Consider the following 24,005-nt stretch of genomic DNA (forward strand, 5'->3'; position numbering starts at 1 on the left):
CTAAGTGGGCCATAGTGCAGGCCAGCAAGAGGACGGTTAGGGTCAGGGCAAAAGTGCAAGAGGCAAAAGGGACGCTAGGCAGGTTTGAAATCTAAGCGAGTGGCAACATCGCTTTTTCTTATCTTACTTTTCGGTGGTTCCACCCATTCGGGTGAACAATCTGGATCACCTCCTTGGCAAGCTAGGTTCCCAACAGGAGGCGGGCCTGATGAAGGGCTGGTGGGCGTGTTCCCGCCCAAGGCCTGCGCTGGCCCGCGCTGTGGCTGGGAGGCCCTCCCCGCGCCCAACTGTGGGTATAAAGAGGCAGGCTGCGGACTCGGAGCAGGTCGGGGCTGCTCAGCGGGAAGGCTCGCCTAGTCGGTCCGCATCCGTGTCGACCACCTGTCTGGACACCACGAAGATGCCACCCGCTGGGGGCAAAAAGGCCAAGAAGGTGAGTCTCCAGGGGACCCGAGGGCGCTCTCCTCCCCCTCCCACCTGCTCTGTACCCCAGCCTCTGGGAGCTCAGAGGGGCCCTCGGACCCTGCCTGCGACCCATCATCCTCCTGCTCGCTCTCGTCCCTTAGCCTCAGACCAGAATGTGCTTCCAGAACTTCTCCAGCGGTACCCCAAGGCACCTCTGAGCCTCCCCACGCCTGGCCCACATTCAGAGCGCGGCCCCAGAGCGCCTCTCTCTCCCCTCCAGCCGCAGCCCCGTTTGGACCAGAGTGCGCCCCAGATTTCTGTGATCCTTGCCCCTCAGACCCAAAGGCACCCTCTGAGCCATCCCCGACGGCTGGGAGTCCCCAGAACTCCAAGCCTCCCAATACCTTCTGAACCTGGCACCCCAAGACCAAAAAACTCCCCAGAGACACTGCTCCTAGCTCCACAGGCGCGATATCCTGTCCCCACTGAGCTGCGTAGCGCGCCTGGCGTGCTCCGCATCTGTGTCCGCGGGGGCCGCCGCGAGCGCCCTCTGCACCCGGCGTGCACATAACGGGGAGGAGTGGGCAGCGCTGGTTCCGACATTTTCCTGGACCCGCACCGCGGGTGTTGGGGCCGCCTCCCCGCCGGGTTCTCGCTGTACCCAAGGACTAGGCGCTGGTTGGGTGATTGCAGATTTTCACAGGCAATTTGATGTCCAAGATGACAGAAAAATGTCATCCGAAATGTCAGCCTCGAAAACATGGTTTAAGAAAAAAATGGGCGGCCGGGCGCGGTGGCTCAAGCCTGTAATCCCAGCACTTTGGGAGGCCGAGGCGGGCGGATCACGAGGTCAGGAGATCGAGACCATCCTGGCTAACATGGTGAAACCCCGTCTCTACTAAAAAATACTAGCCGGGCGAGGTGGCGGGCGCCTGTAGTCCCAGCTACTCGGGAGGCTGAGGCAGGAGAATGGCGTGAACCCGGGAGGCGGAGCTTGCAGTGAGCTGAGATCCGGCCACTGCACTCCAGCCCGGGCCACAGAGCAAGACTCCGTCTCAAAAAAAAAAAGAAAGAAAAAATGGGCAGAGTGGCGGTAAGATACTGAGGAAGGGCTGTCGATGAAATTGTAAAACCCAATTCCAGCTCCAGATTAACAAATCCATCTCTTGGCTTTGCCAGTGGCTTGTTGGGAGAAGTGTTTTCAGTCCAGATGGTAGGCCTTCCTCTAATTTGGGGAACGAATGGATGGATAGATGGACTGACTGCCGTGGAATGAGACTGCACGGGTGGGAAGAGAGAGAAGCATGGAGGGAGGAGGGAATAAACTTGACCTTTTGGTATCAAAATGCCCAGTCCCAGGCCTGGCACGACAGAGGCCCCTGGAAAATGGTAGGGAAGCAGCAGAGGGGGCCAGGCCAACTGCATCCTCTGGGCTGTAAGAACAGTGAGAAAGGTCCAGCTGTCATCCCAGTGCCTGCCCTGCTGGAGAACCAGCTGAGGTATGCCCAGTTTCTAAAGGGATGGCTTCCCAAATCAAAAGACCTCTACACAAGGAAGAAGGTCAATTCGGTTACAGATTCTAAATGCATCATCATGTTGATGGCATGAGTGGGTGCTGAGATGGCAAAGGACTATGGACTGTCACCAGTCCAAGGAGGGTGAGAATTTCGCCAGTCCTTAAATGTACTAAATTAACAGTCCATAGAGACTGGGAAGGATGATTCCTATAGATATAGATATAGATATAGATATAGATATAGATATAGATATAGATATTTTTTGTTTGTCCCCATTCTCATAGCCATGTAATTCTAACTTATTCCCCAAACTCAAACTCAGAAAATATAACATTTTAAAGAATTATCTTTACAGAATTATCTAAGCAACAGATGAATGTAAGATGGAAAAAAACAGTTTCCTCAGTAACTTGTTTCCATGCATATGTCAGTGTTAAAACAATATATGGACAATAACATGTCTACACATTTGAGTTTAAAATTAAAACAAATGTTACAAAGCTTGCACATGTTCATTATAAACAACTAGGGAAAGCACAAAGAACAGTGCCTGTTAAATTCTGGTGTATATTCTGCTAGTTTGTTGTTGAGGCAAATATGTACTTTTAAACAAAATGGGCTGATATTACACATACTGTTTTGTAATACTTTTCACAAAACAGTATATTTTTTTCATAGCACATTCCGTTTTTTAAAAAGTCTGTTTAGCTTGGGAACAGAAAATCCTGAAGTCTAGATAATTTTAAAATGCAACAGAATGTAAGAGATAGTATTTCCAGAGACTCACTCAACAAGTGCATGAACCACATAGTAGTTGAATCGCCACTACCCACCCTGCCACCCAACATCAGATCCTTAGCTATGCTGCACATTAAAATGTTGAGGTACTAAATATATATAATTTTATTATTGTTCTTGTTAATTAGATCATAATCAAAGTTGTAGTTTTCAGATGCGACATTTAGACACATTGCAATCATGACGAATGTTTGGATTTCAAAATGACATGTGAGCCATTTATATTTTTGTAGTGCTTTTTTATTTTATGGGCTCCCGGAAGATAACATGGCTTCAACATTATGGCTTGAAAATGTTTTGATCTGAAAGGTATATTAGGGAACACACATCATAATCCTACCACTTTGCTTCTGTCTGGTGAAATGTCAATTGTTTCCTCTCTCTGAGCACCAGCTGTCCAAATGGCATGGGAAGGGGCAGTGGAGGGAAGAGAATGAAAATGAGGGAGGTTCTAAGAAGGCGGCAAGGAATTGGGATACAAAATCCTGTGATTGCCTCTCACAGATTTCTGGAATGCTTGTTATTATGTCAGCTTTTGTTTTATCCACTGTTATTGGTAGTAAATGGAACACACTGGGTAAATACATCCCAAGTTATTCCTTTACACTATGCAGTTTTTTTCAGGGCTGTCCTGCCACCCCCAATCCCATTTAAAATCAAATACAGATATTATTTAAGCATAAAAGAGTCAGGAAGCCCTATGCTCCCCATCTGGAAGACCATGTATAAATTACCCAGGGACTCTGGGTCTTGATTTCTCATTTGTGAAATGAGAGAGAGATCTCAGTTGAATTGAATACTATTTATTTTTAAAGTCTATGATTCTTTGAAATTACAAAAAAAAAAAAACTATTAAACTGGAGAATTACTTTGTAATTCACAAAACCCTTTCAAAATTCTTAATTCCAAATTTATCTATAGAACAACAGGGTGATTACTGCACAGTATTGTAAATGGAATAAGTACGGAGACTGGGCTGAAAATCATTCAACAAATACTTTATTTAGTTGTTTCTTCCTTGTTCTCATCATAGAGTACAGAATGCGCACACTTATAACCTGGTCTGTATAGCACAGCTACTGTTGCGGAAACTCAATGTTAACACCAAAGATAGAAGTCTTTGAGTGATGTGGCCACCTTTTCAGTCTTAAAATAAAATGGCTTAATAGCATTGCTGGGCACTGTGGCACAAGCCTGTAGTTTCAGCTGCTGGGGAGGGTGAGACTGGAGGATCTTCTGAGCCCAGGAGTTCAAGTTCCTCTGGGCACATAGTGAGACCCTGTCTCTAAGAAAGAAAGAAAAAAAAAAAGCATTCTATGCCATTTCAACTTGTTTAACAATTTTAACCCTCTCTTTAGCTTGTTGATAGAGTAGGAAGACTAGTATTTACCATTTTAAGAATCTGTGCTTAAGTGCAGATTTGAGGCTTTACAACAAAATCTTTTCATTTAATCCCTCAGCAGATAGTTCTTGAAACACACCTCCCATGGTATTCTTCAAACACTCTTTAACATGTTCTGAAAGACCCCCACCCCCATCACATACAAAGGAATACACAAATGTTTATTTTATGAGCATTCTGGTTGTTTGTCTTATAGATAGCCATAAATGTATACATAAAATATAATTTTTTCTCTGAAAATTCTAAAATAACCACACCTCTACAAGAATATGTTAGCAAAAGTAATAAAAATAGAAAATTCTCTTAAACACTCAAGTAACTCCTTTTCCTCCCTCATCTGTAATTTTAGGGCATCCTAGAACGTTTAAATGCTGGAGAGATTGTGATTGGAGATGGAGGGTTTGTCTTTGCACTGGAGAAGAGGGGCTACGTAAAGGCAGGACCCTGGACTCCTGAAGCTGCTGTTGAGCACCCAGAAGCAGGTTGGTGCAGAGCACTATTGTAAGTTCTCATAAAGGAGCTGGGTGTGGTGGTTCACACCTGTAATCCCAGCAACTCAGGAGGCTGAGGTGGGAAGACCACTTGAGCCCTGGAATTCAAGACCAGCCTGGGCACACGGGGAGACCCAGTCTCTTAGAAGTTTTTTAAAAAATTAGCTGGGCATGGTGGTGCATACCTGTAGTCCCAGCTACTTGGGAGGCTGAGGCAGGAGGATCGCTTGAGCTATTTTATGCAAATGATTGTGTGTATTTGCAGTGCTTTTGTAATTGAGACTGAGTGGTAGCTAGAATTGATGGAAACCCCTGAAGAGTCTTCCTGCAAGCTGGACTTCACCTGCAACATTTTTATATATCCGGTGCCTGGGCCTGACTTTTTCATGTTCTAGGCAACAAGAAAGGAGTGGTTATACTACAGGCCCACAATCCCCTGTCCAAACCACATTTTGGGGCCAAATGTGTCTTGGAATCCAGGAATCTGGGGATGTTAGAAAGTTAATACAGTAGCATATTATGTAACACTCCCAATGGACCCTGAAGCAGCCCCCATTGAAACACATTAATACATTTTTGCATCAAAATATATGACTACCTTTACTAACTGAAACATGTTTATCAATACCTTCATGTTGGTTCAGTTCATATTTTGCCCCCAAATAGTTTTGCTGCAAACTTACCCAACTGAAGAAATACTTCAGAATTTTATTTGACCTTTTAGAGTTTACTGTGGACTTTCAAAAACTTGCATTTCTCAAGCTAAATCTATAAGGCTAATCTCCAACTATGCTATGTACATATGTAATCATGTATCAATGTATACTTAGCTTCTATGATGTTAAAATAAGTAATATAATGAGGAGTTAAGGCCATAAAAGGTAATCAATTAGCATAAGTGACATCATTGTGTAAAAGGGACTAGTCCTATCGTATTATGGGTAGAGGATGAACCTGGGAACCTTGTGATCAGGAAAATGTAGGTGAAAGGATACTCAGAAATTACCAGCCTCATTCTCTTGCTAAAGTTTATGCCCAAAGTTATAGTTCTTGCACCCAGTGGAAGCAGTTTTAATTCAGCAATGAATTCAGGTTATTGGGGTCTGGAAGAGTTTGAGGAATCTGCCTTTCTGATAATTGCCCCCAGGTGACTCTAAGATGGATCATACTTAGAGAATTACTGCAGTTTTAGAAGCATGATGAATAATCAAGAGTGAGGAGTTGTCTTCAACTGTTTGAGATCACTGCCCTATTGAAAAATCTGATAAAAGTTTATAGACCTTCTGCACTGTAAAATGTATTTACACATAACAATTTGCACACATTTCCAGGGTTTTTCCATGAAACCTCTGGAAATCCACCCAAGGACCACGTGAGTGGACTTCATAGTTATAAACCATTTCTTCCTAGCATCCAGAAACCTAGTATATAGGCCTTTCAGTCCTCTCCAACCACAGCAGCTCTGGGTTTATCTGACTGATATATGGGACTCCCTACATTTTTAATTGGTTCTGTTATTATAAAACAAGTTTGCAGCCCACTAATTTAGGGATGCTTTTGAGGTCCCACTGAGAACTTTCTATGATTTAAAAAATCATGGAAAATGACTACAAGCTTACAAATCCATTTTCTAAAATTTAAAAGCTTTTTTCACTTATGTATTCATCTATTTACAAACAAAAACCAAGGTTTCTATGTTCCAGGCACTCTACTGTACTAGTCCTCTGGGATACAAGAGATGAGTATAGACTCATCTCCGGTGTTAGTCCCAAGGGCTAAGAACTTCAGCGTCCTAGCAATTTCCTACCCTCTCATATAGTTGCTCCTGGACCTTTGGATTTCATAAACCTCTGAAATTTCAAAATAATTTTCAGGAGCTGATATATTAATAGCATGCTGATTTCTTACTTTGCCCAGTTAATTCTCCTAACAAAAACAACCATCATCCAAGTTTCACTATCATTTTATAAAAGGAGTTTTTTTCCACAATCTTACAATGGCAGTTTTTGACAAGGCTGAAAACAAAGATGGGTTGGGGAAACTTTTAAAAGAAGATGCCTATGCCTTACTCCAAACCAATTAAATCAGAAAATCTATGGATTTGACATTCCAATCCATAATTTAAAATAAGTTTGCAGGGGATCCAATGGGCAACCATAGCTTAGGACAGCTATTTTAAAACAAGTGATAATTTCTTAAACTGAATACATTTAGCTATATGGGAAAAAAAAAATCCCACCATATTTCCTCCAGCTGATAAAACTTTGCCATTTAGAGGCCTCACACCCATAATCCTAGCACTTTGGGAGGCTAAGGCGGGCAGAACACTTGAGGTCAGGAGTTCAAGATCAGCCTGGCCAACATGGCAAAACCCTGCCTCTACTGAAAATACAAAAAATTACCAGGTGTGGTGGCAGGCGCCTGTAGTCCCAGCTACTCGGGAGGCTGAGGCAAGAGAACTGCTTGAACCCAGGAGGCAGAGGTTGCAGTGAGCCAAGATCACATCACTGCACACCAGCCTGGGAGACAGAATGAAACTCTCAGAAAAAAAAAAAAAAAAAAAACTTTGCCATTTGGCATGCATCCATGGATCTGTGCTCGGAAATCCTGCTCCAATTCTTATTTCACCCCGCTACCAGAATTATCTTTTGAAAAGACTGTACTAATTACATCATCTAGTTGCTTAAAAACTAAATATTTCCCTGATTCATCAACTCCAGCCATTCAAAGTACTTGTCATTCCCCCAAATGCCATGCCTGTTCCTGCCTTATTATCTTTGCTCAGGCTATTCTCTCTGGAGGGAATTCCCTTCCCCACCTTCTCTGCCTGGCAATAGCACAGAATTCTTCCAAGTGCAGCTCAAATGATTCCTCATCTTCGGACCTCCTTAACCTCCTTGCCCCATGTCCTGGGTAGAAATGATCCCTTCTTCCTGCACAACCCAACCATGCAGTGCTGTAGTTAGTTATTTCTAGACAGACTGTAAAGTTGTCCAAAGACAGGATAATGGATTGTTCACCCTTGTGTCCATGGGTGCCATCCACAAATACAGTCAATGAATGATAAACAATGTTAAACAATGAACAAGATGAGCAAATACAGGAATATGAGCACCCCCTGGCCACCCTTCATCTAGTCACAGTAGGTTTGCAGGAGTTGCCAAGAGACTTCAGATCTGCCTCTCATCTACCCCTAAGATGTGTAAATGTCAAGCAACCAGAAATTCAAGCAGTTATTTTCCTGCTTGTTTATCTGAGAGCCATTTGAAAACACTGTGGGTTAATAAACAGATAGAAATTATGCATTTCCTCTTTCACTCTCCCAGTTCGCCAGCTTCATCGAGAGTTCCTCAGAGCTGGCTCAAACGTCATGCAGACCTTCACCTTCTATGCAAGTGAAGACAAGCTGGAGAACAGGGGAAACTATGTCTTAGAGAAGATATCTGTGAGTAAAACCAGCTGTGGAACTTTTAGAAGGATATTGTTGACCCATTGCATCAACAAAGCTCCCATAGAGAAAAGGGTTCAGCCTCTTCAGAGTTTTGTTTTATTTCTAATAATACAAAAATGAGAGGCATGAATAACAGCCTTAGGTTTTATTTAGCTGTAATCCCCAAAATTAACAAAGAGGCATTTAGCAAAGCAGATGAAAGAAGAGGTATTTAATGATTTATGATTCTCCTAGTCTCCTGACTAAGTTGCTGAGTAAATTGGGCATCCTTACAAATTCTTTCATCCTTAATGTTTTTAAATGTAGCATGGCTAGAGGAAAGATCGTAGGCATAATAAATCAGTAAACCTGGAATAGTGCCTGACTCAACCACATCTACTTTGTGATGTTGGACCAACCCCTTTACCCCATCAAGGCTGAGGTTTCCAAAATTCCATGAGTATACAGTGCTAGGTTTGGGGAGCTTTTTGTTTGTTGAGCATAACAAACAACTTATAAAGTCTAAATAATTAGAAAAGACCTTGTTAGTTATGCACTTATCTGTTAATTGAGAATATATATACAAAAATGTCCTGAATTCTATAGTTATTTAAATTTAATTTCATAAAAGCAAATCATCATCACCACCACTACTATTTGTTAGGTACTCTTCTAAGTGCATCTTAGGCACTGGAAGATACCAGATAACATCCTTCAATGTAAACACTTTTACCATCTCACACATTTTTGGTATAATGTAATGTCATATATAATATATATTTATTGTTACTATCACTATTATTAGTGTTATTGTTATTGCAAACTGTTCAGCTTGGTAAAGCTTTGAACTATTCCATAGCAGTCATTTTCTGGAATAAGATACTATTGTAAATATACAACTAAGATGTGAATGTTTGAATAATAATTTTATTTCAATTTCACATGAAATTTTAGAAGTCTCATATACTCACCCATTTTAGGGGCAGAAAGTCAGTGAAGCTGCTTGTGACATTGCCCGACAAGTGGCTGATGAAGGAGATGCTTTGGTAGCAGGAGGAGTGAGTCAGACACCTTCATACCTTAGCTGCAAGAGTGAAACTGAAGTCAAAAAAATATTTCTGCAACAGTTAGAGGTCTTTATGAAGAAGAATGTGGACTTCTTGATTGCAGAGGTAAAGAATAATGTGGAAGATAAGACAAATACACCTAGTACATTTTCTCTACCTTTGGCTTTCAAGAGTACTGTGTGGGGTTAGGTGACGATCATAACTAGTAATAGTAATATTTACTTTTTGAAATCGTTTCCCAATTCAGGGCTTCTGATAAATTTGATTCAGTTAATCTGATATGGTGTTTTTCCAACTTTTTGACTGCAATTTACCGTAAGAAATCATTCTATTTCATTTAAAAAATGCTAATGGGTCACAATTCAAAGTTTGAAAACAGTAATAATGAAGTTTTTAAGCAATAGAGTACGTTTTCAAATTGTTTTGGGAGAAGCTGGGCGTGGTGGCTCACGCCTGTAATCCCAGCACTTTGGGAGGCCAAGGCAGGTGGATCACAAGGTCAGGAGTTTGAGACCAGCCTGGCCAACATGGTAAAACCCCATCTCTACTAAAAATACAAAAATTAGCTGGGCATGGTGGTGGGCGCCTGTAATCCCAGCTACTTGGGAGGTTGAGGCAGGAGAATTGCTTGAAAATGGGAGGCGGAGGTTGCAGTGAGCTATACTCCAGCTTGGGTGAAAGAGTGAAACTGTCTTAAAAAAAAAAAAAAATTGTTTTGGAAGAAACGATATTAAAAGTACTCTAACCTTAACTGATTCCAGTATTTTGAACATGTTGAAGAAGCTGTGTGGGCAGTTGAAACCTTGATAGCATCTGGTAAACCTGTGGCAGCAACCATGTGCATTGGCCCGGAAGGAGATTTGCATGGCGTGCCCCCCGGCGAGTGTGCAGTGCGCCTGGTGAAAGCAGGTGATGACAGATTTCAATCAGTTTGTGATTAGTAAGTCTTAAAAGAACACGCGAGTGCACATCTGTCTACAAATCAGTGTATACTACTTTCATTAACATAAAAACCATTAATTTACTTTTGTAAGAATATTGGTATTATTGAATCCCAGATGGAAAAAAGTTTTAAAAATACACACATACACACACACACATGCACACACACACACTAGGCTTCTGAAAGGAGCAACTAGCCCTAGCTGGAGGTTTAACATCTACAAGTAAGGTCTTTAAACATTAATAACTTTTAAGTTAGTTGCCCTGTTTGCCAAAGTTTTTCAGTCTCATAAATTACTAGTATATTTTGCTTTTTATCATTGGTATAATAAATCAGAAAATCCTTGATATAAAACACTGACAACCCAGTATATCTTTTGTATAATTGTAAATCCATTCCAAATATTGGGTTTCATGTCATTTAGAAGAAACCCACAGACTGTTTTCAAAACTGCCCCATTTTAAACCCAGAAAATAATTGTCAGGGAAAAAGCCTGACTCACTTTGTATAATAGAGAAATTTTGACTAGCATTTTGTTTAATCTCTGATTTTACCTAACTCCTGATTTTCGTGAAAATAACTTTCATACTTGTCATTAATAATAACAAATATTTAGATTTAGGGACGAAATTGTATAATCATAATTTTTCATGGGGAAATACAACAACTAGGGGAGAGGCAAGTTAACTTTTTGTAGAAAGATCAGAGGAGGCCTTCATTATCCCCATTGTTAATTGGAATGAATGCATGGCCTGCATCTAATTCTTCCCTCATTCTGTACAGAGTAGATGGCTACAGTTTTTTATATCACTGTATCCTGTATTCTTCATAGCACTTCTCACTTATCTCATTTGTTTAACTGTTTAATGGCTGACTCCCTCACTAGATTATAAGATCCATAAATGCAGAGACTGTTTAGTTCAGTACTGAGTATCCTGTGTCTAGCGTAGCATGTAGCACATAATAGGTCCTTAACAAATAATCTGTCTAGTAAATCTAGTCCATCTTCCAATGTTTAGTTCCAATTATACTTCCATGTATCCTTACATAATTTTTCCTACCCCAAGTGATCACTTTTTCCTCTCAGCAATTGTAACATCTGCTGTTTATACCACTCATTAAGAATAGCCTCAGTCTAGTTTCCAGTCAGCGAGAATGCTAACAGGGTTCTGGGGTTAAATACATTTAGAAAAGGCTGCGCTGAACCGAATTAAGCAGATATCTTGTTTTGTTTTGTTTTTGAGATGGAGTCTTGTCACACTGTCGCCCAGGCTGGAGTGCAATGGCGCGATCTCTGCTCACTGCCACCTCCGCCTCCCAGGTTCAAGCGATTCTCCTGCCTCAGCCTCCCGAGTAGCTGGGATTACAGGCACCCACCACCATGCCCAGCTAATTTTTTGTATTTTTTAGTAGAGATGGGGTTTCACTATGTTGGCCAGGCTGGTCTCGAACTCCTGACCTCATGATCCATCCGCCTCAGACTCCCAAAGTGCTGGGATTACAGGTGTGAGCCACCGCGCCCAGCCTTAAGCAGATATCTTTACTGTGGAACTTATCAAAATCTTTGGTATGTTCACATATATTCCTAGTCTTCAAGAAGGTGATGTAGTGAACAGCTACTTCCTAACTTAATTGATCGTGGAACATTATTTCCATGGACCAAACCTCGGAAAACCCTGTGCTAAATGATAAAATTGTTGATGTCAGGAACAATGTCCTCTATTTCTACTTCTCTATAATCTCTTGCAAGGAGGCTTACACCTAAAAGACATCCAATAAATAGCCAACATATTATTAATTTATTAATAGAATGAAGTTCAGCAAGGAAAGAGAAACTCTGGCAGCACAACATCCAAAAAAAAAGGTAGTCAAAAGTTTTCAACAGTTTATAGCTTAGTTGATATCAGTGACCTTCCTACTGGGTTCCAGACTTGGATATTGTGGATATATATACTTGTGAGTATATGTATACACAATCTGATGAATATATATATAATATATATGAAGCATACAAGTATATCTATACATACAAGTATATGTATATATACACACACATATTCTGGATATATATGTATACACACACACACACATACAAGTATATTTACTTCTGGAAACTTGTATATATCCACAATATTCAAGTCTGGAGCCCAATGGGAAGGTCAGGGTAAGAGAGAGAAATATGGGAGAGATCTGGGTATAGATGGTATTGAAAGTCTACAACAGAAAAGGAAGTTTAAAAGTGCTAGGATTACAGGCATGAGCTACCACACCTGGCCCAAAAAAGTCCTTTAGAAACAACCTCAGAGTTCATCAACAGGTGAATGGATAAAACAAAATGTGGTGTATCCATACAATGAAATATCATGCAGCTATAAGAAGAAATGAAGTTCTCAAACATGCCACAACAGGGATGAACCTTGGAAACATCATGCTAAGTAAACTAAGCCACTCACAAAATGACAAATATCATATGATTCTGTTTATATGACATATCTAGAATGGGCAAATCCACAGAGACAGAAAGTAGATTCGAGGTTACCAGGGGCTAGCAGAAGGGGAAAATAAGGAGTTAGTCCTTAATGGGTGCAGTTTCTCTTTGGGGTATCGAAAAAATGTGGAAACAGTGATAATAGTTGCACAACATTGTGAACCTAATTAATGCCACTTACAAATGGCTAAAATGGGCCAGATGCAGGGGCTCATGCCTATAATCCCAGCACTTTGGAAGGTAAAGGTGTGAGGATCGTTTGAGGCCAGAATTTCATGACCAGCCTGGGCAACATAATGAGGCCCTGTATCTACAAAAATAAATTTTTTAAAAAAGGTTAAAATGCCCAGTTTTACATGATATATATTTTACCACAATTTTAAAATTCAAAAAAAAAAAAAAGAAAAGAAAAGAAAGAAAACTCCTATTTGGGAATTCCTCCCACTTTGAGAGGATAGAGTAAAAGAATTATTATGTCATGATGCCTTCTCAAATCTTCTGGAGGAGGAAACTTCCAAAATCATGTCTAGTGATTGCCATGGTAAATCATCTTTGGTCCAAATATAGTTAAGAACATAACGACTATAAAGAAAGTTTTTGAAGAAAATGAAATATCTAAAACATATTTTGTTCTCACTAAATCAAACTTCGTAACACCAAATTTTACAAGAATACTATAGGAAGACAATCCCATATAGTTGTGAGTCTGGGGAGGCTGAAATGTAAATTAAAAGCTTGTCAAAATGACTGATAGGCTAGTAACCACATTGAGTAGCTGAAGTCAAAGGATTTTTAAGATTCTTTTTCCCCAAACTATTAATCCTAGACACAAAATTCCTTCTAGAAAACACATGTCTAAAAAACCTTTTTCTAAATTACATTCTGCTGCTGTGCCCAAGAAGGCTAATGAACTTATTAAGCTGGCCTGGTGAAAAGGAACATTTATTTACACCTCAAGTAAGCAGTATGATAAACACAGGTGTAATCTAGCAGCTGGGAGTGTTTAAAAATTATTGTGCTTGCAACATAATGTCAAACGTTGAAAGTTTGACTACTAAAATTTGAAGTTTAAAAAAACTAATAATTTTTGTTTTGAAAAAAGATGGACAGGGCTGGGCGTGGTGGCTCACAACTGTAATTCCAGCACTTTGTGAGGCTGAGGTGGGCAGATCATGAGGTCAGGAGATGGAGACCATCCTGACCAAGATGGTGAAACCCTGTGTCTACTAAAAATACAAAAATTAGCCTGGCGTGGTGGCACGTGCCTGACGTCCCAGCTACTCAGAAGGCTGAGGCAGGAGAATTGCTTGAACCCGGGAGGCGGAAGCTGCAGTGAGCTGAGATCGCGCCACTGCACTCCAGCCTGGGCAACAGAGCAAGACTCTGTCTCAAAAAAAAAAAAAAAAAGATGACACTTCAATTATACCAGACTCTTCAAAGCATTTTTCACAGAAAGCACTTCCTGCCTGCTAGTAATCATTCTCACTCAAAGGTAAGAGAGGTTTGTGGGGAATGAGGACCCAGTGCTATGCTTCCAGTTCATTGTTCCAATTAAAATCTTCCTGCTGGGCATGGTGGCTAATGCCTGTAATCCCAACAGTCTAGGAGGCTATTGGATCAATTGAGCTCAGGGGCTCGAAATCAGCCTGGGCAACATGGTGAAACCCCATATCTATTTAAAAAAAAAATACAAAAATTAGCCAGACGTGGTGGCACACACCTGTAGTCACAGCAACTTGGGAGGCTGAGGTGGGAGGATTGCTTGATCGCTTGAGGTGGAGGCTGCAGTGAGCTGAGATCACACCACTGTACTCCAGCCTGGGCGACAGAGTAAGACTTTGCCTTAAAAAATAAAAAAAGCTTCCTGATTCCTGATGAAGAGAGGAGAGCTGGTCCTGCTGGTTTGTGGTGCATCCCTAAGGCTATCATGTTCTCCCCACCCACAGGAGCATCTATCATTGGTGTGAACTGCCACTTTGACCCCACCATTAGTTTACAAACAGTGAAGCTCATGAAAGAGGCCTTGGAGGCTGCCCGACTGAAAGCTCACCTGATGAGCCAGCCCTTGGTTTATCACACTCCCGACTGCAACAAGCAGGGATTCATCGATCTCCCAGAATTCCCGTTTGGTAAGACCAACATTTGATAAATCATTTCAATATCTTCATTTGATATTCATGTAAAAACTCAAGTAAATCTATACCCAGAGATCTTTTGTCATGGTGAAGAGATGGCTTGGTGTCTCCTCATGTCTTGTCCCTGGTTTCTGTCCCTGCAGCCAAAAGCCCCTTGGGTATTAGAGAAGAGCAGAAGGAAAGGATGGTCCTGGCTAGCAAAAAAGACCTTTCAACTTAAATATAAAACCTGAAGTGAATCAGTATCTAAATAGGCAACCAATGAGTCATACTTTGGGGTTGGTGAGGATGCCCTCCCATGGGGGAATCAACAGATATTTAGCTCTAGTTCCAGCTCTGTTGCTAAGTCCTGTCACTTTAGGAAAATCTTTGAATTCCTCTAGCTCTCAAATTCCCTATTGGGAAAATAAAGTTAGACCAGTTATCTCTAAGGTCCTTTTCTCCAATTTTTAATATGGCTCAGCTACTCCAGAGTTTTGGGATTGCAGGCAAGATACAATAATCGAGTGACTGTATAACAAGTTTTAATGAAGAGACCAAGCAGATGAAGTGAGGGGATACTTGCAGTCCAGGCAGAAGGAAAAAGTTTCCCAGCAGGTTTGGGAAGAGGGGGTGGGTTGATGTCAAAAATTAAGCCAGAGCGGTCAATAGGGGCAGGGCATGCCCAGCCTCCTACTTCCTTCTAAGGTCTTTACACCCTATCCTATATTTTATAGGGACCCTTAGGCAAGTAAGATACTATAAAATACAATCACTTTGGAGGAACCACGAAGGAATAAAGGCAAGGCATTTGTGTTACTTACTGCTGTATAACACATTAAATTAATGCAAAATGTAGTAGCTTGAAAAACCACTTCTTATCTCACAGTTTCTCCAGGTCAAGAATTCAGGGATAGCATAACTAGGTGGTTTTGGTTCAGGGTCTCCTAAGAGGTTGGAGTTCAGATATTGGCCAGGACTATTATCATCTGAAGGCTTGATGGGAGCTGGGGGATCTACTTCCAAGCTCACTTAATTGGCTTTTGGGAGTTAGTGTCAGTTTCTTGCTGTCTGTTGACTGGGGGCCTCAGTTCCTCAGCTCATGGGCCTTTTCACTGTGATGCTGGAAAACATGCTTGCAACATGTGATGCTTGCAACATGGCAGCTGGCTTTCCCCAGGGTGAGTGCTCCAAGAAAGTACAAGGTAGAAACCATAATTTTTTGTATAGTCTAGCCTCTGAAGTCACATGCCTGTTCTGCCATATTCTATGGATCTCACAGACCAGCCCTTTATAATGCAAGAGGGGACTGCACAAAGGGAAAAACATCAAAAGGCAGGGGTCATTTGGAACTCTCCTGAAGACTGGATACCACAGCATGTAAAAGTGAACATATAACACAAAGTAGCAAAGTTTTTCTTAAATGCAAGAATTGAATATTGAAAACAATTCATTTATTGAAAATTACATACTTGTAACTACTTATCTTGAATTTTTATGAAAAGAATGTATAATGCCTAATGGCATAATGCCACTTATTACAGGACTGGAACCCAGAGTTGCCACCAGATGGGATATTCAAAAATACGCCAGAGAAGCCTACAACCTGGGGGTCCGATACATTGGCGGGTGCTGTGGATTTGAGCCCTACCACATCAGGGCAATTGCAGAGGAGCTGGCCCCAGAAAGGGGCTTTTTGCCACCAGCTTCGGAAAAACATGGCAGCTGGGGAAGTGGTTTGGACATGCACACCAAACCCTGGGTTAGAGCAAGGTAAGCGTCTTTTACTATCCCAAACTAATTTAGATTATGAATATGTTCAAGTGGGGCCGTTTAGAAGAGTGCAGCGAATTTGTTGTGTGATGATGAAGAATCAGTCATCCCCAAATTCTCTCCCAGAGATGTTTATAAAGCATCCTTACTAGGTGATTTCTGGAGATTGTTTTAAGAATATAGAATGTATTTGGCCTGATTTTGGATTTTGAAAAGAAAAAGAACTAAAAAAAAAAAAAAAAAAAAAAAAAAAAAAAAAAAATGTAAAAATATAGGCTGGGTGCGGTGGCTCACACCTATAATCCTAGCACTTTGGGAGGCCAAGGTAGGCGGATCACTTGATCTCGGGGGTTTGAGACCAGCATGGGCAACATGGCAAAACTCCATCTCTACTAAAATACAAAAGAAAATAGCTGGGCATAGTGGTGCACATCTGTAATCCCAGCTACTTGGGATTGCTGGAGGGGCTTGATGCAATTAGGTAATTTGCTTGAACCTGGAGGCATAGGTTGCAGGTAGGCCAATATCCAACGCCACTGCACTCCAGTTTGGGCAAACAGGTAGTGAGACCTTCTGTCTCAAAAAAAAAAAAAAAAAAAAAAAAAAAAAAATTATACTAATATACGGCGGTTTATATATATAAGAATATAAATAAATGTAAGTGGCAATGAAATGTGATTTCGTGCTCTAGTAAATTACCATTAATGTGGTGCACAATAATCTTAAATTGCATTGATTTTTAAGAGTTAAGGATCACTTAAGTAAAGCTAATACTATATCAAGCATGATTTTCAGAGCTGGGAATACAGTGGCAAATAAGACAGGCAAGGTCCTTGCCCTCAGATTTTACATTCCAATGGGGAAGATGAATAATATACTAGTAAAAAAAATTATGTCAGGCACTGGGCAGGGCAGTAGGAATACAGAAATGAAAAGCTGTGGCTTAGAGACTCACAGTCTACTGGGTAAACGAATACAAAAGCCAATGTATTATACTGTGGTAGCTGCTTTAGTAGATGTATGGATAGAAAAGTAACAAAAGAAGAGAATGACTATCTTTGCCTACCATAAAGATATTTTAAAAGAAGGGTTTTGGGGCTGGCTTTTGAAGGCTCAATAGGCTTCTACCATATAGAGAACTAGGAAGCAGGTAGAGGACGGGTGCTCCAAGCAAAGGTAGCAGTTTCACTCTGTTCAGCAGCTATTAACAGAGCACAACTATCTGTCAGATGCTGTTGTGGATGCTGAGGTAGCAAGCTAAACAAGGAGCTAGCAATCTAGCAGGCAGAATGCTAAACAGGTAATGTCCAATACAGTAAGTCCAAGGATGAAGATGTGCACAGGTGTGCAGGGCCTGAGCTAATGTCCCATGGGGCAAAAGGCAGAGGGAGGGTGCATGAAGGATTTATAAGGAAGCTGATGCCTGAGTTGAATTCTGATACAGGCATTACATTGCTAGAGGAACAACCCTCAGGAAAGCACTGAGAAGTGGAAAGAGAATGACACATTGAGAAACTAGAAATTTGAGAATAGCAGAGACAGAATTTGTTGGAAGAAGGAGGAGGAGGCAGCCTCTTTATTTGTGCTCATGAGTTACGTCGGACCCCATCCCAAAGGCAAAGAGGAGCCTGGGGTGGGGTCTCAGGTAATCCAGGGCAAGGTTAGATTAGAAAGTCAGCAAGTTGTAATTGCCATGTGAAGAAGACTTGCTAGGAGGGACAGCAGACAGGTTGAGGCCTGAGCCAGAAGGAAGCAAAGGAAATCGAAGGGCAGAAGTGGAACCTGCAGAGTGAGAGGTGCAGAAGTTATCCAGGGTTTGGGGAGGAACAACCAAGGTGAACTCAGCTGGCTCATGAGGATGTGAGGAAGGAGAGGTAGTGTAAGTGGAATAGACAGTACTCCTATCCCAAATTTTTCCTGTGCATATATTAAAAGAAGAAATTCAAAGTGGACATAGTGACTCACACCTGTAATTCCAGCACTTTGGGAAGCCAAGGTGGGCGAATCACTTGAGCTCAGGAGTTTGAGACCAGCCTGGGCAACAGGGTGAAACCCTGTCTCTATAAAAAATTAGCTGGGTATGGTGGTGTAGACCTACAATCCCAGCTACTCAAAAGGCTGAGGCAGGAGAATCACTTGAACCTGGGAGGTAGGGGTTGCAGTGAGCCAAGATCGTACCACTGCACTCCAGCCAGGGTGACAGAGTGAGACCCTGTCTCAAAAAGGAAATTCAAAGTAATTTTAGACTTACAGATTGAGGTGAGGGGGTGGATTTTTTAGTCCAGATTAATGTGTGTTTTAATGGATGCACTCTTAGAATCCAAAGACAGCTCCCTCAGTATGCATTTATAACAGAACAAGAAATCATATCAGTTTTTACATCAAAGGGCGCCTTCTAGGACAAAAACCGTTGTTTTTTTTTTTTTTTTTTTTTTTGAGACGTAGGCTCGCTCTGTCGCCCAGGCTGGAGTGCAGTGGCCTGATCTTGGCTCACTGCAAGCTCCGCCTCCCAGGTTCACGCCATTCTCCTGCCTCAGCCTCCCGAGTAGCTGGGACTACAGGCACCCGCCACCTCACCCGGCTAGTTTTTGTGTATTTTTTAGTAGAGACGGGGTTTCACCGGGTTAGCCAGGATGGTCTCAATCTCCTGACCTTGTGATCCTCCCATCTCGGCCTCCCAACAAATCCGTTGTTAATGAGGCAGATGCCTCTAGAGGAAACACTGTAAAAAGCCATCCAGCAGAGTGGACCGCTTCCCAGTCCCTCCACTGCTTCTGATGTTTCTTCTCATCTATAGAAGTAAAATACAATGTACAGTAACCTTTTAATGAAAACACGGCATCACGGATGGAGAGAAAGCCTGCCGCTGTTGGTTGTTGCTGTTCAGCAGCTGCCACAGGTATTCTAGTGATGCTACTGTGCTGCTTAGTTACCCTGAGCACATAATTTTTTCACTGTGTTAATGGTATGTCATACTTTTCCTGTTAAGTATTAATGTGTGGATAAGTGTAAGCAAATGATTGTTTATCAGTAGCATATAAATTTGGAGTCAGGAATCATGATGAAGCCAAACAACCACAGACTGTCCACACAGGTGGCTGAGATTGACACCTTTGCTTTTTAATGTCTGATAGGCAACTTTGTGTGCTGCATGAAATTATTTAAAATATTATATAATTTTTAAATGGTTCCATGACATAAAGACCAAAGTTAGGGGAGGAGTCTGATGTCGTGTGTTTTGTTGACACAGGGCCAGGAAGGAATACTGGGAGAATCTTCGGATAGCCTCGGGCCGGCCATACAACCCCTCAATGTCAAAGCCAGATGGCTGGGGAGTGACCAAAGGAACAGCCGAGCTGATGCAGCAGAAAGAAGCCACAACTGAGCAGCAGCTGAAAGAGCTCTTTGAAAACAAAATTCAAATCACAGTAACCTCAATGGAGGCTATTTTTGATAAATTTCTGGTGTTTGAGCCACAGTTCCTACAAATAAGGAAAAGAGGGTTAAAAAGCAGTGTTTTCATGAATGCCATCCTACACATATTATTGCTATTACCTGAACAAAATAGAATTACAAATAGCACTTGACAATTTTAAAGTATGTTTTAGAAGTTTTCTTAGGAGCAAAATAAGTACAAAGTAAATCTTGAACAGGTTCACTAAGCACCCACTCTGTGTAAGGTATTATGGAAATCACTGGAGCACAGGAAAAGTAATTCAGATGTTAATCCCACTTAAAGAAGTTGGTAGGCTAGCAAAGAGGATGAGACACGAACTGTCATAAAGAACTCAGCAACCAGCCAGGGACAGAAAGTGCTATGGAAAGGGACTTCCAAGCTCTTTTGAACATGACCCTTAGTAAGAAACACAATTTATATAATGACCCACAAAACACATCACATCTTACTGTCAAAATTAAATGTGTGATCCATCTTAGCATTTTCTGTTCCATTCCTTTTCATTCTATTTCATTTACAAAACACACTAGTTGAGACTTTTCAAATGGATTTTTAAGACCCACTACTGGGTTTGGATTCACAGTTTGAAAAACATTGCTGTAGGACACTTCAGATAAGGAGACCATCCTGTTTAAGTTTATTCTTATAAGCAGGTCAGTCATATGAGACTTGATCAATAAATATCCAATACCCAGAGTCCTGCTCTCAGAGTTCCAGAGTTCTTCTGTTTCCTGACCCACTTTTCTACCAGTAAAAGACATAGACCAATGGGGAGGAGGGAGGAGAGATGGATATTTCAGCCCTCTCCATCCTGGTCAACACTGGATGCCTCTGGGCCATAAGGCTAAGCAGAGTGAGCTTGTGTTAGTTGGTAGCTTTTAAAAAATATAATAAGAAAAAAGTAGAGATTCTCCAAACTCTAGCCTGGTTTCCTAGATTGAGAACTACGGTATTTTTCTCTGATAATTAATATCTACTCTCCTACAAAAGCTCAAGCCTGAAGATACAAGACTATTAGAAGAAACATGGCTACCCTCAGTGTATTAGAAAAGAGGTCATGCTGCTTTCATAAACATTCTTGAATTGTTTGAACTGTTTTGAAATTGTAATTCTTTTCAGCTATTAAAAAGAAGAGCAATGAGACTATATTGCTTGTATTTTATTCTTATCCTGGTTCTACAATTTGCTAAGTCTTACGTGAAACCTCTATACCTCAATTTCTTCACCTATTTAAAAGAAAAACCTACTTCACAAGTAGGCTGGAATTTTAAAGGAGCAGGTTGGCAGTATTTTAAAGGAAAAGAGGCCCTACTGGCTCTTTCTGGAGAGCCAGACAGGGAATTCTAGAAAACAAAAATAGGCCAGGTGTGGTGGCTCACGCCTGTAATCCCAGCACTTTGGGAGGTGGGCGGATTACTTGAGGTTAGGAGTTCAAGACCAGCCTGGCCAACATGGTGAAACCCTGTGTCTACTAAAAATACAAAAATTAGCCGGGTGTGGTGGCATGTGCCTGTAGTCCCAGCTACTCGGGAGGCTGAGGCATGAGAATCACTTGAACCTGGGAGGTGGAGGCTGCAGTGAGCCGAGATTGCACCACTGCACTCCAGCCTGGGAGACAGAGCAAGACTCTGTCAAATAAACAAATAAATGGAAAGGCAAAGAAATTGCCAGAATTTTCTTACTAAGAGTTAATAATCCACCCCTAATCCCCCAATGCATAGAAACAGAGCCAAAGCAGCACAACTTTCAGAGGCTGCATATGACCAAGATGAAACAAGAGTGAACTCCCCTTTTTATTTTTGTTTTTTTTTCTTTTGGCAAAGTTGTTATCTATCATTTCTCTTATATTCTCAAACCAAGCTCAGTATTTAAAGCTTTCACTCACAGATGATATGTTATTGGACTTGCTGTTCTATTACTGTGTAAAATGCATGTCCCTTTAATATTCTTTTCAGAATTTTATTGCCACCAAAATATTATAACCTTTAATCATTTTTATATCCATTGATTTTTTAAAATATTTCCCTGAAAAGAAGCTATGGTGAAGAGATTCTTGAATTAAATTATATGTCAACACTGCCTCCTAGTGGTATAGTACATATTTTGAAATGGTTTTTAAAATTTCAGTCCCTCCTCGAAGCACGTGAATTTTATGTCCAGAAATCTTGTTCAAGAGAGAATGCTCATTTAATACCTAAGGGTTGATTTATGTTAAATAGAGACATTTCTCACTGGTAAATATTTTTTATGGACTCCAAGCCAGAGGGACCTTAGAGATCAAAAGTCCAAACTATCCTTTCAAGGATAAGATTACCAAGGCAGGATGCAAAGTCAGGAAGCACTTCTTGCTAGTCCAAGGCTGTCAAGAAAGACGGCTTCTTGTAGGAAGGGTTGGGGGAGCTGGGGGGCAGTACCACAACAGATGGTCCACAAAACTAAGGAGTCATCCTCCAGCCAGGAATAAAATAAAGTTTTCTGGCATTACTCAGAGTAAACATAAACTCACTAAATAAACTGTTTGCAGTTTATGCCCTGACACTTCTACACACTGTAGCAAAGCACCTTTGATAAGATAGCCAAGCCAATGCAGACCCCTAAAGGAAACAAGAACTGCGCAGGAATGGATCAAAAACGTCTGTTCCCAACTTCTCCAGATGGGGGCAGCAGGTTGTCAGCAGGAAATGCATGAGTAGCCTTATTTTGTTTGAACTTAAGTTATTTCATCAGGCTAAGCTGTAACAGTAAATGACAGAAATGTCTGAAGCCCTCTTTTTGGTTTTGGTCAGTTTTTTCTTAAGACATGTGGATCTGAATCACATCCAAGACAAAGCACCCATCAAGAAAAGCCTTTAACAAGTTTGAGTCAGGAATTAAAAAAAAAAGGAAGGAAGGGAGGAAGGGAGGGAGAAAGGGAGGGAAAAAGGGAGGGAGGGAAGGAAAGAAAGGAGAGACGGAGGGATGGAGGAAGGAGGGCGGGGAGGGACTGTGGGAGAGCAGGCAGGCAGGCAGGCTTTATGCATCTCCAACTAGATCCCCATTTTCCCCAGAAACCTTTTTTTTCCAGTCTTGAGCACACTGAAGGGCTTGAGGGCATTACAGTGTGTTCTCCCAAATAGCCTCCCTGTTAGTCAATAACATCCACTCAGTCAGTCTGGAACCTCCCACATGTTATCTGCCAGGTCAAGGACCCTGGCTCTTAGATAACAAAGGAGGAAGAAGTCAATTTCAAGAGCGAAAAATAGGCCTTAGGAACGACTTCAGAAATAGTATGCCTGGTGGGACATTAAAAGACAGAATTAGAGATAACAAGGTATAGTATTTCTAAACATCTTCAGGAAGGAATATTTAGTGTTTGAACAGAAAATGACGAAAGGCGGGCAAATGCAAATAATTCTCAAAAATGGTAACAGAAAGGGTAGGATCCTTTGGTAAAATTGGTGGGAGTATGGTGAGAGAAAGGAATGGCCAGAAAATGTTTGCAGTTTTCAAGTAGCTGGAGACATTCTGCTGGCATTGGATTGGATAGATAAATTAAGATGATGGAAAGTGAGAGAGACATTTGCCATCATTTATGCTGCTGTGAGTTACAGGAATAATACGAAACAAGTCATGTATAGCAAAACAGTAAAAACAGGTTAATTTATATGTCATGAAATCAAACACATGATGATTTTAACTTGTGGTTAGATGGTTAGATGTTTACATTTATATTTATTAAAGTCTCCAGGCCGGGCACGGTGACTCATGCCTATAATCCCAGCACTTTGGGAGGCCGAGGCGGGCAGATCACTTGAGGTCAGGAGTTCAAGACTAGCCTGGCCAACATGGTGAAACCCTGGCTCTACTAAAAATACAAAAATTAGCTGCGCGTAGTGGCAGGCGCCTGTAATCCCAGCTACTCGGGAGGCTGAGGCAGGAGAATCACTTGAATATGGGAGGTGGAGGTTGCAGTGAGCCGAGATTGCACCACTGCACTCCAGCTTGGGCAACAAGAGTGAAACTCCATCTCAAAAAAATAAATAAAAATAAATAAATTTATGAAAGTTTCCTATGTAAAGACTTACGTGAAATGTATTAAGGGAAACATTTCCTTATTTTTAATAAAAAGGTATTTCTCTAA

The 24,005-nt window shown here is 41.3% G+C and overlaps 1 protein-coding gene across 1 annotated transcript; it reads left to right on the forward strand.

Moving 5' to 3' along the window:
- Window positions 1-297: 297 nt before the first annotated feature.
- On the forward strand, window positions 298-21,033 carry BHMT (betaine--homocysteine S-methyltransferase). The gene is made up of 8 exons (XM_017870903.1): window positions 298-433; window positions 4,472-4,604; window positions 7,940-8,058; window positions 9,024-9,215; window positions 9,872-10,019; window positions 14,488-14,670; window positions 16,200-16,428; window positions 19,679-21,033. The coding sequence occupies exons 1-8, from the start codon at window positions 401-403 to the stop codon at window positions 20,013-20,015; spliced, it is 1,374 nt and encodes a 457-aa protein (XP_017726392.1). The 5' UTR covers window positions 298-400; the 3' UTR covers window positions 20,016-21,033.
- Window positions 21,034-24,005: the final 2,972 nt, after the last annotated feature.

Source organism: Rhinopithecus bieti, unplaced genomic scaffold (genome assembly GCF_001698545.2).
Source record: "Rhinopithecus bieti isolate Rb0 unplaced genomic scaffold, ASM169854v2 scaffold_5216, whole genome shotgun sequence".
Taxonomy (NCBI): Eukaryota; Metazoa; Chordata; class Mammalia; order Primates; family Cercopithecidae; genus Rhinopithecus; species Rhinopithecus bieti.

Coding starts and splice junctions, on each gene's coding strand:
- BHMT (XM_017870903.1), top strand. CDS start 401: ATGCCACCCGCTGGGGGCAAAAAGGCCAAGAAG. Junction 434..4,471: donor GGGGCAAAAAGGCCAAGAAG/GTGAGTCTCCAG, acceptor CTGTAATTTTAG/GGCATCCTAGAACGTTTAAA. Junction 4,605..7,939: donor TGTTGAGCACCCAGAAGCAG/GTTGGTGCAGAG, acceptor TCACTCTCCCAG/TTCGCCAGCTTCATCGAGAG.